Genomic DNA, 19,401 nt, shown 5'->3' with positions numbered 1-19,401 from the left:
AACGGTGGCCAATTTACCATTTCAACTTTGTTGATGTATTCAAATTATTTTATATCTATATTGCTTCCACTCATATTCTTGTTTTGGGTCACCTACTCGGTTAGTTCCACGAACTATTTAGGTGTCCCAAACTCTGCACAATGAACCTACAAATGAAAATTTATTTTCCTTCACAATCTCTTGATTTTTTTTTTCTTTTGGGAGCGAGCTGGAAGAGGTGGAGGCCTTTACATACTTGAGCAGCATCATCGACAGACAGGGCGGCACAGACGCAGACGTCAGAGCAAGATTCGGCAAGGCGGGGCCAGCATACTTGCAGCTGAAGAACATCTGGAGCTCCAAAGTGGTGTTAACTCGCACAAAGATCAGGCTGTTCAACTCCAACGTCAAGTCAGTACTTCTGTATGGAGCGAAGACGTGGAGGACCACTAAGACCACCATCAGGAAAGTGCAGACCTTCATCAACAGCTGCTTGAGAAGGATCCTCCAGATGCGCTGGTCCGACACCATCAGCAATGCAGACCTGTGGCAGCGTACCAACCAGCTGCCAGCTGACGAGGAGATCCGGCGTAGAAGATGGGGATGGATCGGGCACACCCTGAGGAAGCCAGCCAACAACATCACAAGGCAGGCGCTAAGTGGAATCCCCAGGGTAAGCGAAAGAGAGGAAGGTCAAGAAACACCTGGCGCCATGACCTAATGATACCAACATCAAGAAGATGAGAAAGACCTGGAGACAACTTGAAAGAGCAGCCCAGGACAGAGCACTCTGGCGGAATGTCGTTGGCGGCCTATGCTCCAGGAGGAACGATGGGTCAAGTAAGTCATATTTAAAACACTAATTTGTATTATTATTCTGTGTGAGTTTAATAAAAATTGACTTGACTTGACTTGATCGCCATGATTACAAACTGGAGAAAACGACCACCAAGAAATTACAAGTTTTGGAAGCAAATGTTTGCTTAACAAGCTCCGATTTCTCGGTAGCCGCTTTTAAATCATGATGAATTCTGGTGCTTTTCTTGTTTGCAAATTTGATTTTCCCGCCATATTTGACGATAAGCCGCGGCCGGCAAAAAAAGGTTTACGAGAAACCTGACGAATAGTGAGCCCTTCCGCGTTCTCAGCAACAGATTTTTGTAGTTCAGTTTCCTCCCACTTATCAGTTGACTCGCGGCATCATGATTTCTTGTGCACGGTGAGAATAAAGGTTATTGTGTCATTAAAAGGGTCTTGAAGAAATTCTTCCCTAACCTCCCATCATATCCAACACATAAGAACACTGGACGTTGCGTCATTTCATTTATTTTACAAGTATCTACATGACAAATTCCGACAAATATAGCCATCATGACTAATTTAAGTGCTCTGGCATGATGAATAATTTACACCAACATAAGAAGTCTTAAATGAGCTATGCTGCGATAGTTTGAACTAATTTTTACAAAGTTCAATAGGAAGGAACAAAATTTAAAGTTGGACAGGATAAAAAAAACAACAACAACAGAGAGTTAAATAAAAAGCCGTACAAAAAAAAAAACAAAAAAAAACAATTGCCAACGATGGAGAAAATTAAAAACGATTGTAAACAAAAAAACCTAAAAAGTTGAACCACATTTTCTCAAGATGCCCCAGTTCTGACATAGCTCTTTAACCTGACTCCGTTGGATAGCAAATAAATAACATATTTTACACATTTAAGATTGTACTGAAGTCTGAGGTGTCATACGGCTTTTATCACACCGTAGTCAAATTCTCCACCAGGGGGAGACAACCCCATATCAGCTCCCTGCTTCAGAGCTAATACGGACTTGTATCCAGCAGACAAGGCTGACATATGATGGAAGAAAGCTTCTTTTTCAACTTGAACACTAAATTTATTAATACCGTATTCCTTGAAAAGCGCGCTGACCTGGAGAAAGAGAGAAAATTAAATGATCAACCACTGAACCATTTGTGTTGAAACGTATGAATGCACAGTCAACAAAAATGTAATTTCCGAAGAGAGTTACTGCAAGAATGCTACATCCATCTGGCATAATCCCTAGAGGTAAAAACGGATTTTCAAAACTCAGGAGGGAAACCATTTGGCCTTTTTCTTGTATTGCAGAAATTAAGAAGACGGGTTTGACCATGAAACCAATCCAGTGATTACGGGAATGCAAGGCTAATAGATTTGCAAGCCCACCGAGTGCCACATACACACGTCACTGTAAACTAAAAAGACATTTCTGAGTTTGTTTAGTTGTTTGATGTTAGTTTTACTCTGATTTTTGCTTCATGCCGACCTGTCCTCTCTGAATTTATTAATAGCCCCGAACCTGTTGAATAATCCTCTGTTCATTTGCCGACGGAGCCACCTGTACGTGAATCACGCCAACTATTGAATCAGACGCGTGTCTCCAGAAATGAGGATCACGATAAGACAAAACACCGTCCAGTGATAAAATCTGCCGACAGTCAAAAACAACATCATTCGGATTAGTTACGATTGAGTTACAAGGAAACGAAATGTCATTTTTTTATCATTTAGAGCATTACGTTTACGTTGTACTTCAAACGAAGAAATCAAATGTCTTCTGAGTATTTAAAGAACTGTTTAAAGAATTATGGGAGAAGACCGGATTTTCCTATATGGTTTAACTCTTAATTTCTTCCATATCCACTCGCTCAAAAAAAAACACCATATGATCACTAAAAGGGAAGAACAAAGAAGACGTGGGATGAACGAACTTCCCATGATGTTACCTTTCTTAATCCAAACCAACTAGCATCTCAGTAAAACGTTGAACATTTCTAATTAGCAAACTTGCGCTTGTACCCTATTCTTATGAGAGGAGAGCGAAGGCACTGTGACTTCAAACTGTGTTATATCTAAGAACAAGAATCTCAAACCCCAACCCGCCCTTGAACCCGGAGTTTTTGACAGACAAACTTTCACATAACGTTCCACCTCGTAGCAGATGAAGAATGGTGCAATCTTCATATTAGACCCCTACCTTATTAAAAGCACTGCCTAGAGTTTTGTCCAAGTCTCCTGGTGTTCTTAGTAATAACACTTGCGAGGAATCCTGTAGGAGAGGAAGGACACTAAGGAAAATCAAAACAGCGATGAACAACGAACACAAAGGATCGGCGATGAAGAATCCAAATTGTTCAATGAGTACAGAGGACACTATGACTCCAACACTGCCCATGGTATCAGCAACAACATGAAGAAATACACCTGCGAAAGACAAATGTCCTGATCAGTTGAAAATAAACTTCCTATTTCTAACAGGTCAATGAGAATCAAATGCACTTCAGATAAAGGTTTCCTTTTCCTCCGCGGGAAAGAAGAACCCTTTAAAATTCGCCTCGCTTGCAACGTGTGGCTTTCCAGCTCAACTGGTGGCAGCATCCAACTAGTATCTGAGAGGCATGGTTTCAAATTCCGTCGAAGCCTGAATTGTTTTCAGACTTCCTCTCTGCAAAAGTTAAAATTGCATTTCACCAACGACGCTTTACTTGGTTTTCATTCACCAGTCAAATGAAATTTATTTCATTAAACATTGTGATCAGATGATGGTTTGTTCTAGAGTTCACAGATAACTCCAGTGGTGCATACAACTAATATCATTAGACTAACAACTTGTGACGCGGGCGGATTATCTCGAGCTAATGAGCAGAAATAAAAATTTTTGCCGGTGTATTCGCTGATAGCCTAGTTCCATGTTAGTACTGTAATTGTTGTCATTCTACCTTTTTTCTTTCTTTTTACTAATCGATCCGCCAAAACAGGAACTGCGAGGGCATATATTTACCGAACAACCAAGAAGTAAAAATTTCTCAATTTGCAGACGATACAACCATAATAACTAACAACACGGACTCTCTTAAATCGCATCTCCAAACAATTGAAGTATTCGGCACCGTCTCAGGCTTAAAGTTAAATAAGAAAAAGACTAAAGCAATGTGGCTGGGTACAATGAAACACAGTAATTCGAATATATTAGAATTCAAATGCACAAAGAACCCTATTAAAGTTCTAGGCACGTTTCTATCGTACAATCAAAATAAAACCATCGAAGAGAACTTTCTTAGCAGGATTCGAAAGATGAAAACTAAATTAAATCTATGGCTTTCCAGGAATTTGACGCTATACGGAAGATCATTATTAGCTAAAACGTTAGGAGTATCTCAGTTAGTCTATGCAGCAGCCATGCTGACTGTTCCACCTTTAATAATAAAAAAGGTTCAAACAGAGCTCTTTTCATTCTTGTGGAAAAACAAGAAAGACAACATAAGAAGAACGGTCATGTACCAAACTCTTGTGGAAGGAGGTCTCGATTTCGTAAATTTTTCTGTAGTAGTAAAATCGTTGCGCCTAGCGTGGATAAGCCGGTTATTAAGCAGCAGCACCGACTCGTGGAAAGCAAATCCAAATTATTATTTCAATACTTATGGAGGATTAAAATTCCTTCTTAAATGCAACTATAATGCCGCCTCCATAAATAGTGGTTTACCTACTTTCTATCGGGAGCTTTTACAATATTTTCAAGAGTTTAAAGATAAGACGAAAATATTTTCGTATGGCAAATTCCTGCTATGGAATAACGAGGAAATAACTATTGATAAAAATACGCTTTTCTGGAAATCTTGGTTTAAGAAGAACATCCTCTCTATACAAGATATCCTAAATGCGGATGGAAACTTTCTTACATTCCAACAATTTCAAAATAAGTTCAACATAAAAACAAATTATCTCCACTACTTCCAACTCATAGCAGCTATTCCAACTGACTTGAAGAAAAAAGCCAGGGAATGTGAAGCTCCCTTGCACGAGCTACTGAACACTACTACGATATCTTTGTTTTCCGGAAGCAATCTCGTAGATTTGGCACACATGCGCTGCAAACACTACTATAAAATACTTAACAAAATCCCCACAGTAGAACCAACTGGCATCAAAACCTGGAAAGTCAATTTTGCCGATACTCATAGAGAATGGAAAAACAAATTTTCTATTGTATATCGATCAACGAGAGACAACAAGTTAAGACAGTTTTCATTTAGATTATTGCATAGAATTATAGTAACCAAAAAAGAACTGCACAAGTTTCGTTTAACTGATGATTCAACTTGTACCTTTTGCACTAATTCAGATTCAATAGAGCATACTTTTCTGGATTGCTCCGTGACAAAATCTTTTTGTTATGAAGCGTTAAGGCGGTTTAACCGCGTAAACGAGACCGAAATTGAATTTTCTAAAGAGCAAATTACCTTTAATGAAATACCCGACTTTCATCAATTATCAGAATACCCAAGACGCAGACTACACTTATTTGTTATTCTTTTGAAACAGTATGTCCACAGTTGTAAGTGTCTTGAGAAAAAACCGATTTCGAAAGAATTCCAAAATAAAATGTTGAAGCAATGGCAAATAGAGAAATGTGCTCTTCACTAATTTTGCTTCTCCCCTTCGAAAAATCAATACTTTAAAAAGGAGGTAAAGACTCGAAGCGATATATCTATAGCTATACGTAAGCTCTACTGTAATAATGTAGATTGTAAGTAACTCGTAGGTGCCTTTTGATTGATATTCTGTAATTTTTATTCTTTTTACTTGTTTTTTCCTTTCTTTATTCCTCTATTCTGTATTGTACTGTATTGTTTTTTTTTCTTCTTAGTTGTATTACGTTTTTTGTATTAGCCAATGTAATGTAAATTGTATATGTATGTGTGTGCATTAAAAAAAAATTATTATAGGTTAATTGTAACATCAAAACGATAGCAGTTATGCTGATTCAAATCTACCCAAAATGATGGATGGAGATAGGCGACTCTACAAACTATTCAGTACCTTGTCAATATTTTCTGAGTCCAACGGTACAACAAATGTGGCAAAATGTGCTTCCATTTTTCGTAAAATGATACATACAGTATTGGATCTTACATCATTTTCACACGAAAAGTCTCACCTTGCATGTTTACACTGCGATCATGATGATCATCGTGGGCGTGCCCGTGTCCATGTCCATGACTGTGACCATGATGACCGTGACCTTGGTTACCGTGGCCATGGTGACTGTGACCGTGTGAACTGCTACCATGTGAGTGCGCATGTCTGAATGCAAATATACCGACCAAATTTACCACAAGTCCCCCAACAGAAACAACCTACAAATAAGAACACATTCATCAGTGAATTTGGTGAGGTCGTTCACAGACTGGGCCTGAAATTTTTATTGGTTGGTCTGATGGCGTCCCATAAATCCCATCTAATAGACCGGTATCCACGAAATTCGTAAAACAACTTCATGTTATGATGAACTGAGAAGACAGAGAACTTGGACTGACTAGTGACTTCAATGAGACCAAAACTGAGATCCACAATAGGCAAACTATCAGGATTCGGGTAACAATGTTCGGATAAGAAAATGAATATGAAATTAAAACTCGAGGCAACCAACCAAGCTGACCTTAACCACTAGGCAGCAAAAGGCAGAGAAATAAGCATCTCGAACTTTTCAGATTTTGTCCTAAACGTTTCTACAGTAGCAACCCTCGTTACTTTCAGCTTGAACAGTCCTACCCTATACTTCTTGAGTACGTCGCCAATATCAGAAAAGGGAAAAGTCAATGTACATGGGCTGTTTTAATTGAACAACATCGTCGTACAAAGGAAAACCATAACAATTCTTATCAACAGAAAGAGGCATTTTCGAAGTTCTCTATGTCAGGGTCTGCCTTTTAAAGGTAAGAATCTCCGTTTTCACGGACGAAAAAACCTCGTAGCATTTGTCCATTCCGTTATTTTCTACGGAATTCAAAACTTTCGGAAGGTCGTCATTTTCATAGTGGACCCTTATGAAAGACTTTCGCAAGAGTAAGTTAATTTAAAAATCAAACTTCGCTCTAATTGATTCAAATATGCTCTGAATACCCACAAAGCTGAAAAAAAAAACAACAATGACACTCCACTTGAACACTAACTGTACTTACTAATAATCTCTCAGTGTTAACTGTTGGAGGATCAAACAGGCGCTGAATTGCAGCAATGAAAACAAAGAAGGAGATTACCACCAAGAAAATACCATTTACAAAGCCTGATAGAATCTCCACACGGCCATAACTGTAAAGAGAGAGCTTGGGTTAGAATGATGCAATAAGCCTTATCAAACATAATTACGTATTTCACACAGGATGCTCTTTAAGAAGATCGGATGAAAGTGATAAAATACGATCATACGAGAAAACAAAGCTGGCGGACAAATTGATCCTTTATACAATAATATCAAAGTGCATATTCTCCAGACTGTTCCCTACATATTTCCTAAGGTGCCGACTAGGAGAATTTATTTAGCAATCAAGAGCCTTTTTAGCTGTTGATCATTTCCGTTATTCTCATGACCTGAGTGTGTGATGTGGGAATGACATTATAAGGAGAAATAAGATGCTAGGTCAAAGGTCAAATAAGATGCTAGGTCAAAGGTCAAATAAGCTGCTAGGTCAAAGGTCAAATAAGATGCTAGGTCAAAGGTCAAATAAGATGCTAGGTCAAAGGTCAAATAAGATGCTAGGTCAAAGGGTTCAAATGATCACTTTTTGAAAGACACAACAGGCAAGGACCCTTTGCTGTCACATGGATAGTACAGAACTAAACCTGTAGAATATGCAGCCAGGATGAAAAATAACAGCTCAAAAACCAAGACAGTGATGCATCTTGTACAGACCCATAAGAAAATGTCCTAGAAGCTTTCCACCTCGCCATGAGAGCTGCACAAAGTCCAATGACAAGAGCAGTGCAGTCAAACAGCATATGGAAACCATCTGATATCAGACCAAGGCTGTTGGTCCATGCTCCGTACAGCAGCTCTATTCCTGTGAACAGCTACAATGATGATAAAAAAAAATCACATGAGGGTGAAGAGTTGTTCATTGCAACAATGACACAAAAGAGGATCCCCCTAAAATAGACGAGATTGTACAGCTCAACGAGAAAAGTCAAATGAAAGAAATGAAACTTAAAAAATATTTTATTTTACAACCATGATAAAATAAATAATTAAACAAATAAAAATCATCATGGGATGAACATTTTAATTTAGAGAGGATGATCAAAAGAAAAACCCTCAAATCACAACGTTTTTGGAAATTTAAGACATTGTGTCAATTTTCTGCATTACAGAATTTATTTCTACATGATGCATGCACATCCAGTGAACCACACAGATTTCACCAACTATTAATAACTGAATCCATTACCTACCAAATTGAGACAAAGGAAGTAAAAAATCTGCCTGGATTCTGACTGCTCCACAATTTGTCTCAGAAGACTTTGTGCTGTTGTCAGTACTGATTGTGGTGTTTGGAAGTTGTAGATTGGTAGGCCACCAGTGGTGTAACCAATCAGATTTCCTTTTGTCATGCGAGGAGATGGCCTTGATAATAACCTTGAGGCTAGAAAAATATTCAGCAGTTAGCTCTACACTCAACAGTGTACTGAGATAATGGTTTGTTCTTATTAACCATGTGGTGTGTTATGTGGTGTGTTATGTGTTACGTGGTGCGTTATCTGGCGTGTTATGTGGTGTGTTATGTGGTGTGTTATGTGGTGTTATGTGGTGTGTTATGTGGCGTGTTATGTGGCGTGTTATGTGGCGTGTTATGTGGCGTGTTATGTGGCTTGTTATGTGGCGTGTTATGTGGTGTGTTATGTGGTGTGTTATGTGGTGTGTTATGTGGTGTGTTATGTGGTGTGTTATGTGGTGTGTTATGTGGTGTGTTATGTGGTGTGTTATGTGGTGTGTTATGTGGCATGTGGTAATTCATTTAATTTATGATAGGGATTGGTGACCATGGGAGGACTAGGGGAGAAAAACTGTTCTAAATTGGGCTGGTTTGGTTTAACCATTCATTTATAATTCTACAATTTAACTAGCTGTTCATGGATGAGCAATGATAACAATCTGAGGTGATATCAGACTCTTGTTCTCTGGATATGGATATAGAGCAAGAGCTTTGGAAAAGAAGATTTTGAGAGGAAGTGGGCCTGGGGCCAATATGATAAATCACTATTCCCCCTTCCCCACTCATATCACAATCTGTTCACTTCGCCTTCATGTTCATTGGAACATACCAGGAAAAGGCAAACTGAAATCAGTTAAATACTAACAAGAACAGCCAGACAAAATCATATGACAGCCAATAATCTGCTTCATGTACCACCCTAATGAAACTTCTAAACAAAAAGTTAAGTAACATTTATATAAAGGAAGAAAGAAAAACAGCAAACTTACCCAGCACAAAGAAGAAGGCAGCAAAAAGTGTTCCAGCTGATACTAGATGTGGTTCAGATTGTTTGCCATGGTGCCATTCATGCATGCTCCATACCCATGGTTTATCCCACAGCAATGCTATGATCACAGCTGATAAGAAGGAAGCTATGGAGCCTATCTTTCCTGTCTTGAGTGATTCCAGTTTTGCCACACAGAAAGACTCAATGTAGAAGTCAAAAATGAACACAAGGAAAATAACCACAGCCAGAGGAATTATAGCGTCCAGCCAGTCAACATCTGTTGTCTGTTTAGCCATGAGGGGAAAAAAATGTATTGCTTTCAGTAGTGTATGAAAGCAATTCTCATAGTAGGGTTCTTTACTGCAATGACTGCTTTCATACATTTCATGACACCGCAGTACACATACCAGTATAGTATGATTTTCCTACCTTCAAATTCAATGATTTCTCACTTCGATGGGTTTAATACATACCAACATAATGACTAGCTCCCAGTTAGCTTGTTAGCTCAGTTGGTAGAGCACTGCACCAGTATCACATAGGTCATGGGTTCAAATCCCATACAGGCCTAATTCTTTTCAGGCCTTATTTCAACATAAGTAGAGTTCTTTACTGTGAGGATCGCTTTCATACATTTCTTGACACTGCAGTACACATATATGACTTTCATACATTCCAATTCATTGTTTTTAATAGGGTCTACTGTGTGTCTAGTGGCAGTTTTTGGCTAATTATTGAAGGGTAGTGGTAAATAACAGGATGGAAGGTTAAGATAATAAGCATTGGGCAAGAAAAAGCATGCACCAATCAGTTTATTTTTCAGTGGCAAGAATATGACTGTCATAGTACTTTGAACAAGCTCCATATTTGATACAGAAGAAAACTAACAATAATAGAAAAAATGATGTTTAGGATTCTTTGGTGCCTACTTTTTCCCTCCCTTACCTGAATCCATTTATGGATTGAGTAAATATCACATACTTGCGTGAAATTTGATAAAAGAGCCAAAGGAAGAAGAAGCACAGTTGAAACACAACTTGAAAGAGCAGCCAGCCTTTTGGCACCTGGAAAATGATGAAATAAAAAAAACAGTTAAATTAAATGCAGACTGTATTTTCTAAGGCTTACCTAGTAGTCTATGCATAAGTGTAGCTATCATTATGGTGAAGTACTATTAAAAACATAGGAAAGCTGTCATCTTTCATTTCATAGCAGTTAGCTTCATTGTTGTTGGTTTTCAGTCAACTATACTTGGTGTTTTTTCCATTTACAGTGAAATTCCTCCCAGGGGTAGGGGGAGGGGGAGGGGAAGGGGAAGGGGGAGGGGGAGGGGGAGGGGAGAAGCAACATTGTCAATCAGCATCTTGATACCAAAATTTCTGCAAAGTTCAGCAAATTTCTGCACCATCACAATTGATGATGAAAAAGGCATGTGGATCAGATCTCAAAGTGAATATGCAAATTTGGCAATGAGTGAAGAGATCAAGATGAAAGTGAGCAAGAAATATTTCAGGAAAAAAGTTTTAATTAAAGCAGTTCTTAATTTGCCATTATAAGCATGTACAAAGCACATGCAGTGAAATTCATCGTGGTTGTATTGTTGTTTACTTGACTTTACAGCCAAAAAATTGCATAGCGTTAGGTTGAAAATTCTAAAAATGCAACAATTTGACATAAAATCTTCAATACTGTTCGAACATATTGTTGCTCACTCATCGTATTTATGGAATTGTCAAATTAGCCAAGCCTCGCTTGAAGTCCTAAAGTTTGGTTTCAATAATGTCATAAATGACTAAGTAGCAAAAGATATTAGTATTAACCATATGGTAAATTTCTTATTCTTGTTGTCTTGATGAATAATTGTACAAAGATTTAACTTGTCCTTTTTGCTGTGAAAAACTTTTTTCTGATAAATTTGGTTAAAAACAAGGATGCGTATTAGACATGGGCACGTATTATAGACGGGTAGATACGGTATGTAAAAAGGACAAAGTTTTCGTAACCATAGCCTATGCAATGCCAGTGTAAAAAAACAATTAATGCTTCACATTCAAAGGCAGAGGCACTCCTGATAAACTTACCTCCAATTTCAACTGCTAAGGTTCTTGAAACATTCTTGTGAGCAATTTTAAACAGAAGAACAAGAACTAAAAGAATCAGTCCACCCTGCAACAAGAAAAAAACATAAATAAACAAAAACAAAGCAGTACTTGAAATTACAATAAATTTTGGCAACATAAATTATCACTAAACCTTTTATCCTCAAAAAAAAATGTTCATTATTCTTATCATCAGCCATACATTTCTAATGTACAAGTAAGTTAAAAAATTGGGTCCAATCCAAGATTATCGCCAAGTTGAAATTCTTCATTCTTACTACCTGAGCCTCTGGTATTGTTCTAATACCATAGGGACTAATTACCTATAGGTGGCTTTTGGGAGAGAGAGATTAAACGCGTTACTTTCAAAACCATATTTCCACTCCTTCGCCTTAATTTGACTAAGATAAGAAAAGAAAAATTCAAGAGCAACAAATATATGTGTGGTTTTGACCACACATACATTTATTTAATTACTCTTAAGTTTTTAATTTTTTGGAATTTTTAGAATGTTTTAACACCCTAAGAATTCCAAAAGTGAAACAAAACAATTTCATTTGTTTTTTAAATAGCTCCTTCTGGCCCATATAGTTCATACCTTGTGGTCTGGTAAACCAAGCCAAGATAAAACTTGATAATACCAGTGAATCCACTGACTTTTATGGTGGCCCTCCGCTGATCACAAGTTAAGAAAACATCACTCCTAGATGTTAACCATTTTTAAAAATCAAACATCTTACTCTGACAATACACCAACACTGACTCTAAAATTAACAATTACTGACCAATAACTTAAAGTTTAGATACCAATAGATAATGAATTAGTTCATGTTTTATTTTAGATAGAAATAAAATATAAATTTCATACAAAGGGCTTGTAGTGGACAGCTACAGAAAAATTCTGCAAGGAAAACCTTCTATTCCCCAACCTCTTTGAGTCACACAAGCATTCCTTGGATAAGACAACTTGTTCTCTAATCTCTGTTTTATCTCAAGTTAAAAATTCACAACCTCTGAAAATCTTCAGTCATGACAAGAAAGTCATTTTATAAGTGAAGGCCAGTAACAACAATTATTGTTCTTATTTTGATTAGCATACATATCAAAACAACCTTATCTTGCAATGTTTTTGATATCAAAGCCATGCAAGTTATAGAGTTCAACAGGTTTTTCTGGACTGACTCATGTCAACCCATTCAGTCCTACACACATCAACTTTCATTACCATTTTCTAAAGGAGTCAATATTAGTTATAAACATCAGTATTTTGAAGTAAAGTTTTCTATATACAAGGATACGATGGCTCAAACTTGGAGAATCATTATCAAACAGCAGAAGACACAGAATTCCTAATAGAAACAGTACAGATCCTCGCACCTAACAACACAATCAAAATAAAATAACAAGTTAAAAAGTTCTTAGCTTATGGAAGCCTTCCAAACGATATTCTCTTTCACTATTTGTCTGTCTGTCTAGCCATTGGTATTTGACTGATCCAATGATTCATTCACTCGCTTGTTCATCGATTTATTCATTTAAAATATTTTTTGAAAATCTATAAAAATCTAACATCCCTTGATTCAAGGAGTTCTAAAGACATACAGGTTTCCAGTGTTCCAGAGAAGAGTATGTTATCTACACAAGCTCAACTTTCTTAAAGTGCACCTAAACCCAAAAATTTTTTTTCGCTTAACGAAATAAGACTAGTGTATTTTTTGGAGTATTTCTGTGCAAACATTTTTTTATTTGCTCAAATCTTCAATTGTCTGCGCCCAGTCAAAATACGGAATATCGGCCGCCATCTTGCCCCACAGCCGAGTTTAAAGAGGAATGGCTCTAGCGGGTAATGTGACGTCAAATCGAGAACACGAAAGTCTGCATTTCACACATTTTCGCTTGTTTAGGAAGGTTGTAGTCGATTTTGTCCGAAAATATGCCGACTAAGTGTGTTATAGGAGGATGTAGCAACGTGTGAAATTTGCAAGAGGGTATCACGCTTCATACATTCCTCATACAATACACCTGGTCGGCATATTTCGGACAATATCGACCACAACCTTCCCAAACAAGTGAAAATGTGTGAAAAGCAGACTTTCGTGTTCTCGATTTGATGTCACATTATCCACTAGAGCCATTCCTCTTTAAACTCGGTCGTGGGGCAAGATGGCGGCCGATTTTCCGTGTTTTGACTAGGCACCGAAAATTTAAGATTTAAGCAAATTAAAAAATTTTTGCACAGAAATACTCCTAAAAATAAGCTTATTTCGTTAAGCGAAAAAAAATGTTGGGGTTTAGGTGCACTTTAACCCATCAACTCCTGAGGGTCACTAACACTTAATTTCTCACCAACTTATCACTGCTGAATCAACCATGAAGCGCATGAGAATAAAGGAAATGATCCCAAACATGAAAAGCGCTAGATTTTTAACTAAATTCTCCCTTTCAGTTCCATGGGAAATGACTTATGTAGAACAGCATGGAGAATGTACAATTACATGCTGATGTTAGGGTGTAAAGGGTTCAGATATTAAAATCAGTCATTAAACATTTAATCCCTAGGTGTGAGTAGCATCTAATTCCTCTTTACAGAACTACCTCTGAATCAAACATTAAGATATGGAAAAGAAAGGAAATGATCATCAAGTAAACAAGATCTTGATTGTTACACAAATTCTCCTTATTACTATCATAGGATAGAAAAAGCGAACAGTAAGGAGAGTAAGCATATTGACATTAGGGTGTAAAGGTTGAAAACTATTGGAGTTTATAGTTCACCACTCAATTTTCTCTGATTCTTATTGATTTAAATTGATCACATGATGCAATACTGTTCATCCATGGAGAGACACTATCAGCCCATAGTGTTGGTCCACGGAAAACACACGGATGGATAGTGCCCGTCCACGGAAAATACCTGGATGGATAGTGCCCATCCGCGAAAAATACTCAAATGAATAGTACTCATCCATGAAAATTTTTGAATGGTTTGACAGCCGTGAAGTTAGGCAGATAAAAAAAAACAGTGACTTCCAATTCTGACAGGTATAACATTTTATTTAGCCAATGTATGGTTGCGAATTGTTGACATTTGTGACAGGCTGTATGCACGGAAGAAAATTTAGTGGTGAACAATAAAGACAATAGAGTGTTTATGTCTTGGAACTATGGGTCTAATAGTTGCCCCTTGGAAATTTGATGTTCTTAAAACTAGCATATTTGCCCTCGAAGCCTTGCTTCTCGGGCAAATATTTGTTTTAAGAACATCAAATTTCCGCGGGGCAACTATCAGCCAATAGTTCCTCAACAGAAACACTCTATTGTTTAAGTAGGTGTCAAGCATAGAAAGAGACAAAGGGTTATGGTCAATCTACATGTATGGAATTTACCTTTGATGGACCAGTACCACCAGAATGAAAAAGAACTCCTAATGCTGCTAACACCACAGCATCACTGTGTTCATAGAGTAAAACAGTTCTGTGCAAAACAAGAACAGATTGCAGTGAACTTACGTCTGACTCTGTGATAACTGTGAAGATGTTCCCTTTGTTATATGGCTTGTTTAAAATCTCTACTATAACAGATACATTCTGTATACCATTTTTCCCCTTACAGACTCTCACAGAACTACATTTATAATGATGTACTCTTGTACCCTTTCACTCCCAAGATCTCCTTAGTAATTCTCCTTACTGTCTGCCATACAGTTCTTATGATATTAGTTTGGAGAATTTTGTACTGGATCAACCTAAAATCCCCTAACTGATATTTTTCTTTATTCTCGTCACCTGTTTGGTAGATGTTGTATTGATATTGTAGGGAGAAATTCTGCCTTGGTCACTCATAGGAGTTACAGGGTTAACAACCCTTTGACCCGTAGGAGTAACTAGCATCTAATTTCTCCTTACAATATCACCCTGAAATCAAACATCAAGGTCACAAGAATAAAAGAAATGATCACCAACAGAAGAAGCTCCTGATTGTTACACAAATTCAAATTGTAAACACCTTGGGAAATGTATAGAGAATAGCAAGGAGTATATGTGTACAAGATGTTGAGGTTTCAAGGGTTAATCAGAACTAAAGTGTATAATTACTGTTAGTAGTTTAAATGGTTTACTACTCACCTTAATGCACCACAAAGGGTGAGTCCTTCAAGCCATATCAGACCTATTACAGTTGATACTAAACCATGTTTGCCAATCTTGTACCACTAAAAAAAATGATAACTGTACATTTTAATCATCTCTAGGAAGTTTCCATCAGAATTCCATCAATCTAAATTCAATGGAAAATAAAATTGTTTTACCGTCATCAAACAAGAAATGGCAAGTAGTTGTACCTGATTGGGGGTAATTTTCTTTCCTGATGACACAGGTCTTTGCAATATGACAAGGACAACAGTAGAGCTGAAAACAGGACAAACAAAAATTCAGTCACTTGAATAAAGTAACATCTGATGTCAAGTTAAAAAAAAATAATTTAAAAATAAAATGCTTGTGGTATCTTTAAAAAGGTACTTACCAAAGCCTAACAACAAATAAGAATTGAACAACATGGATGACTTTCAGCTGCTCATATGTAACAAATAAACCAAAGGCATGAAGAAATTTAGCAACCACCAGGGCTATTACATATGGTGTAGTCCTGCAAAAAACAATGTAAAAAAAATACTGTAAGAGTCAACCTTAAAATCTGTAATACCAATAAATACATCTTATTAGACATTTTGTTGTGTAGTATCGCTAAGTATTTTTACAAGTTGTGTCATATTCTGACAAGCCCATAATAAGTTATTTATTATCCAACATGCCAAATTGTTATTTCAGTGCACGAGAATTCTGCGGATATTTATTTACAGGGAGCGCATGACAGAAGTTTGTGAAGCAGAACGGAATTGACACACTGTCATGTTGCTGTTTCTATTTTCTTCAATAAATAATGAAATTTCAATATTGTCTGACTGCTTTTCTCTATTCAATTTATCTAATAAACTTGGATCAATATTTGCCAGCCATTCCGACTCTTTGTGGTCAGAAAAATAATTTAAATTATCAGCCAATTTTTTTTTGTAACTTCAATCCAATTCATTGCATATGTGATGCAAGAAAATCTGTCTAACTGGTTCTCTGGAGTACAAATACTGCGTGATATTTGTACTCATCTTGGGCATTATTTGTACTCTACAGATGTGTAGTTGGATAATAATAAGCCTTATTATCCAACTACACTCCACAGAGTACAAATAACGCCATGGACGAGTACAAATATCACACGTTATTTGTACTCCAGAGAACCAGTTAGACAGATTTTATTGCATTACACATGCAAACAATTGGATTGAAGTTATGAAAAAAGAAGTGGCAGACAATTTGAATTATATTTCTGACAATGAAGAGTTGAAATGGCTGGCAAATATAGATCCAAGTTTATTAGATTAATTGAACAAAGAAAAACAGCTAGACGACCAGGAATTTTTTTCATTTGTTGAAGAAAATAGAAATAGTAACACAACAACATGCCACTTCCGTTCTGCTTCACATACTTCAGTCACACACTCCCCATAAATAAATATCTGCTAAATTCACCCGCACTAAAATAACAATTCGGTGTGTTGGATAATAAATAACTTATTAAATTTTTTTTCTGTAGTATCGTTGAGTATTTTTACTTGTTAATTGTATATTGACTCGCCCTATGGGCTTGTCAAAATATGGCACAACTTGTCAAAATACTGAGTGATACTACACAACAAAATTCTAATAAGACATATTTATTGTATGCTTATGTGGAAATATCCAGTTTCCCCCTCTAGCCTCCCCTTCAAGGTGCAGAGCCATGAATTTTAATTAGAAAGTATTCCCAAGACACTGGAATGTTCAAAAGAATACCCACAACAAAATAACAAGAAAGCAGCAAAGATACATGAAAATTTTAGTGCAAACAAGGCTTTTGGTCAGTTTTCAGTATATCATATCATCACCTATAAGATCTATTGATGATGATGATGTTGATTGCAATAACAGTGATAGTAATGGCTAACAAAAGTGGGGTTCACCATACATTGAACAGTTCCATCTTCACACCCAGTTTCCCTAATTGACTTATTTTTACTCTCATTCAGTTCTTGCATAGTGTGTTGTGCTCTTTCTGGGCTTACCCTTGGTAATAAGGTTCTTTCATTAAAATTTCAGAATGATTTTAAGTCAAAATAAACCAGCTATATGAGCATCAGGGTAGTTTGTTGATGTGACGATATAGTTTGAAAAGCTTTTACTGACAGTAGAAGTTTTTGAAGAGACCATTAGGCCTTAGATTTCTCTGAAAAAGGCCTTGATACACTTAACAGTTAGAGTATACTGTAAAAATTGTCTTTTGTCCAAACTCAGTTGACGAGATATAACACCCATTACCAGTATGAGTACTTCTAATTGATTTTATTAGAACAGATCCTTTTTTTGATGGCAGGTAAATCAGAGCCAGAATACTTCCAATGGCACCTCTCTGGGTTTCTGCTCGATTTTTCCGAAACAAAATTAAACCTCAGTCACTTACAACTACACCGTCCCGTTCAGTTTTTTCGTTCGAATAGTAAACGAAAATATAAACATGGCTTGATGCAGAGTTCATTTGCACAGAAATAGATTTCTAAGCAGTTTGTATTCATCTCTTTCGTAGAAATTAAAGGTTATATTTATCTCAACACATTTGTCGTGCATATTCAGTTCACTGAGTTCAATTCGTTATTCTGAATTGGAGGCTTTCGACTCATAATTCCTATATTTACCAAGTAAGTTTATTTTAAAATATTTTGTATTGATTACGGTGTTTAAAGGCGATTTAATTATTGTGAAAGAAAATTTGATATTGAGAAACAGTTCAAACTATTAAACTTACACTGTGTATTGGCCAATCGGTCCCAGCTGACGCTTGTTAAAAAGCAAATGGTCGGAATACATCTCCACATCCTCCATTTTGAACGAAGCATGAGCTGGCAGCACAAATGATAGCAGCCGCTGACCTAACGCTCTCGCTCTTTTGCTTCACTTCACCCTTTATTTACACCCTCTAGACTACTAACATTAGTAGTTACATTCTCTAAACTGCTATCTTTACATTTCATATGGTATTGACAATGAGAATTTGCGTATGATGCACGATCCTCGCAGTCGAGGGCGCTATTTATGCAATAGCGAAAATCAGACCTGAAAAAAATCAGGCCTGTACGGGACTCGAACCACTGACCTCTGCGATACTAGTGCAGCGCTCTACCAATTGAGCTAACAAGCCAACTGGGAGCAGGCCGTTAAGTTGATTCGTAATATTCCCCTTTGGGTTAAAGGAAAATGTCACACTTGAAGGACCCTGTGAACTGGGATGAAAAGGATTCTGAGAATCTTTCTCATTCCAGATATCGAGGGTCATACACAAGGACAAATTGTGTGGAAATTGACATCTGTAAGTAATACCGAGGTACTTAATTGTTGACCTAACTCAGTGACTGTAAGAGCATGGTCATATTTTAAAAAATACCACAATTTTAAACTCGATAATGCCTTTGTCTTGCTACCGTTATCTTTCAAACCAGACTGAAGAGTCTCAGAGCCCTCAGAACCCAGATATTGGCTTGAGGTCTCAGAATGAGAGCTGATTTGTTTTAGACAGTATGCGCAGCTCGATAACTAAAAGCGGGCACAAATGCTGGTGGTCTTGATTCTTCTAGTATCTGCCACCATACACCAGATTTTTCCTTCACTACTTAACCGGACTCAAAAGAGTTCATATCTGGGCGGGTTGGCCAGCCAAGCCACCGTTTATTTAACGTCAAATCAATATGCTAACAGAAGTCGATTACAGTTGAAGTAAACTAAATGCACCAAAGCCGGACACGAAAACCACTAAAAACCAGCAGGTGGAAAAAACGGGGAACGTGTACCTCCAACCAAGGCAGCGGTGCTACCCCTGGGGTTTTAGGGTATGCTATGGATGACATGCATATTTTTACATAGTTACTTAAGGTACTAT

At 37.1% G+C, this 19,401-nt stretch overlaps 1 protein-coding gene across 1 annotated transcript; it reads right to left on the bottom strand.

Annotated features, from left to right (window-relative positions):
* Window positions 1–1,289: 1,289 nt before the first annotated feature.
* On the bottom strand, window positions 1,290–18,396 carry LOC111324876 (proton-coupled zinc antiporter SLC30A5-like). The gene is made up of 17 exons (XM_088756649.1): window positions 18,274–18,396; window positions 15,901–16,023; window positions 15,719–15,785; window positions 15,504–15,589; window positions 14,766–14,853; window positions 12,678–12,756; window positions 11,978–12,054; window positions 11,362–11,446; window positions 10,262–10,344; window positions 9,282–9,564; window positions 8,252–8,442; window positions 7,716–7,873; window positions 6,985–7,114; window positions 5,961–6,159; window positions 3,000–3,226; window positions 2,322–2,450; window positions 1,290–1,912 (listed from the first exon to the last, which is right to left on the bottom strand). The coding sequence occupies exons 1-17, from the start codon at window positions 18,348–18,350 to the stop codon at window positions 1,724–1,726; spliced, it is 2,271 nt and encodes a 756-aa protein (XP_088612775.1). The 5' UTR covers window positions 18,351–18,396; the 3' UTR covers window positions 1,290–1,723.
* Window positions 18,397–19,401: the final 1,005 nt, after the last annotated feature.

The sequence above is a fragment of the Stylophora pistillata genome, chromosome 4 (assembly GCF_964205215.1).
Source record: "Stylophora pistillata chromosome 4, jaStyPist1.2, whole genome shotgun sequence".
Lineage (NCBI taxonomy): Eukaryota > Metazoa > Cnidaria > Anthozoa > Scleractinia > Pocilloporidae > Stylophora > Stylophora pistillata.
Note: the sequence above shows the minus strand (reverse complement) of the source record. Positions and strands in the feature narration are given on the sequence as shown.

Excerpts from the sequence above, each read along its gene's own strand:
- LOC111324876 (XM_088756649.1), bottom strand. The coding sequence starts at position 18,350 with ATGGAGGATGTGGAGATGTATTCCGACCATTTGCTTTTTAACAAGCGT. Across the intron at positions 12,055-12,677 it reads TTCTCCAAGTTTGAGCCATC|CGGAGGGCCACCATAAAAGT; the intron begins GTATCCTTGTAT and ends ACTTGTGATCAG. Across the intron at positions 7,115-7,715 it reads TCTAGGACATTTTCTTATGG|TTATGGCCGTGTGGAGATTC; the intron begins GTCTGTACAAGA and ends CTCTCTTTACAG.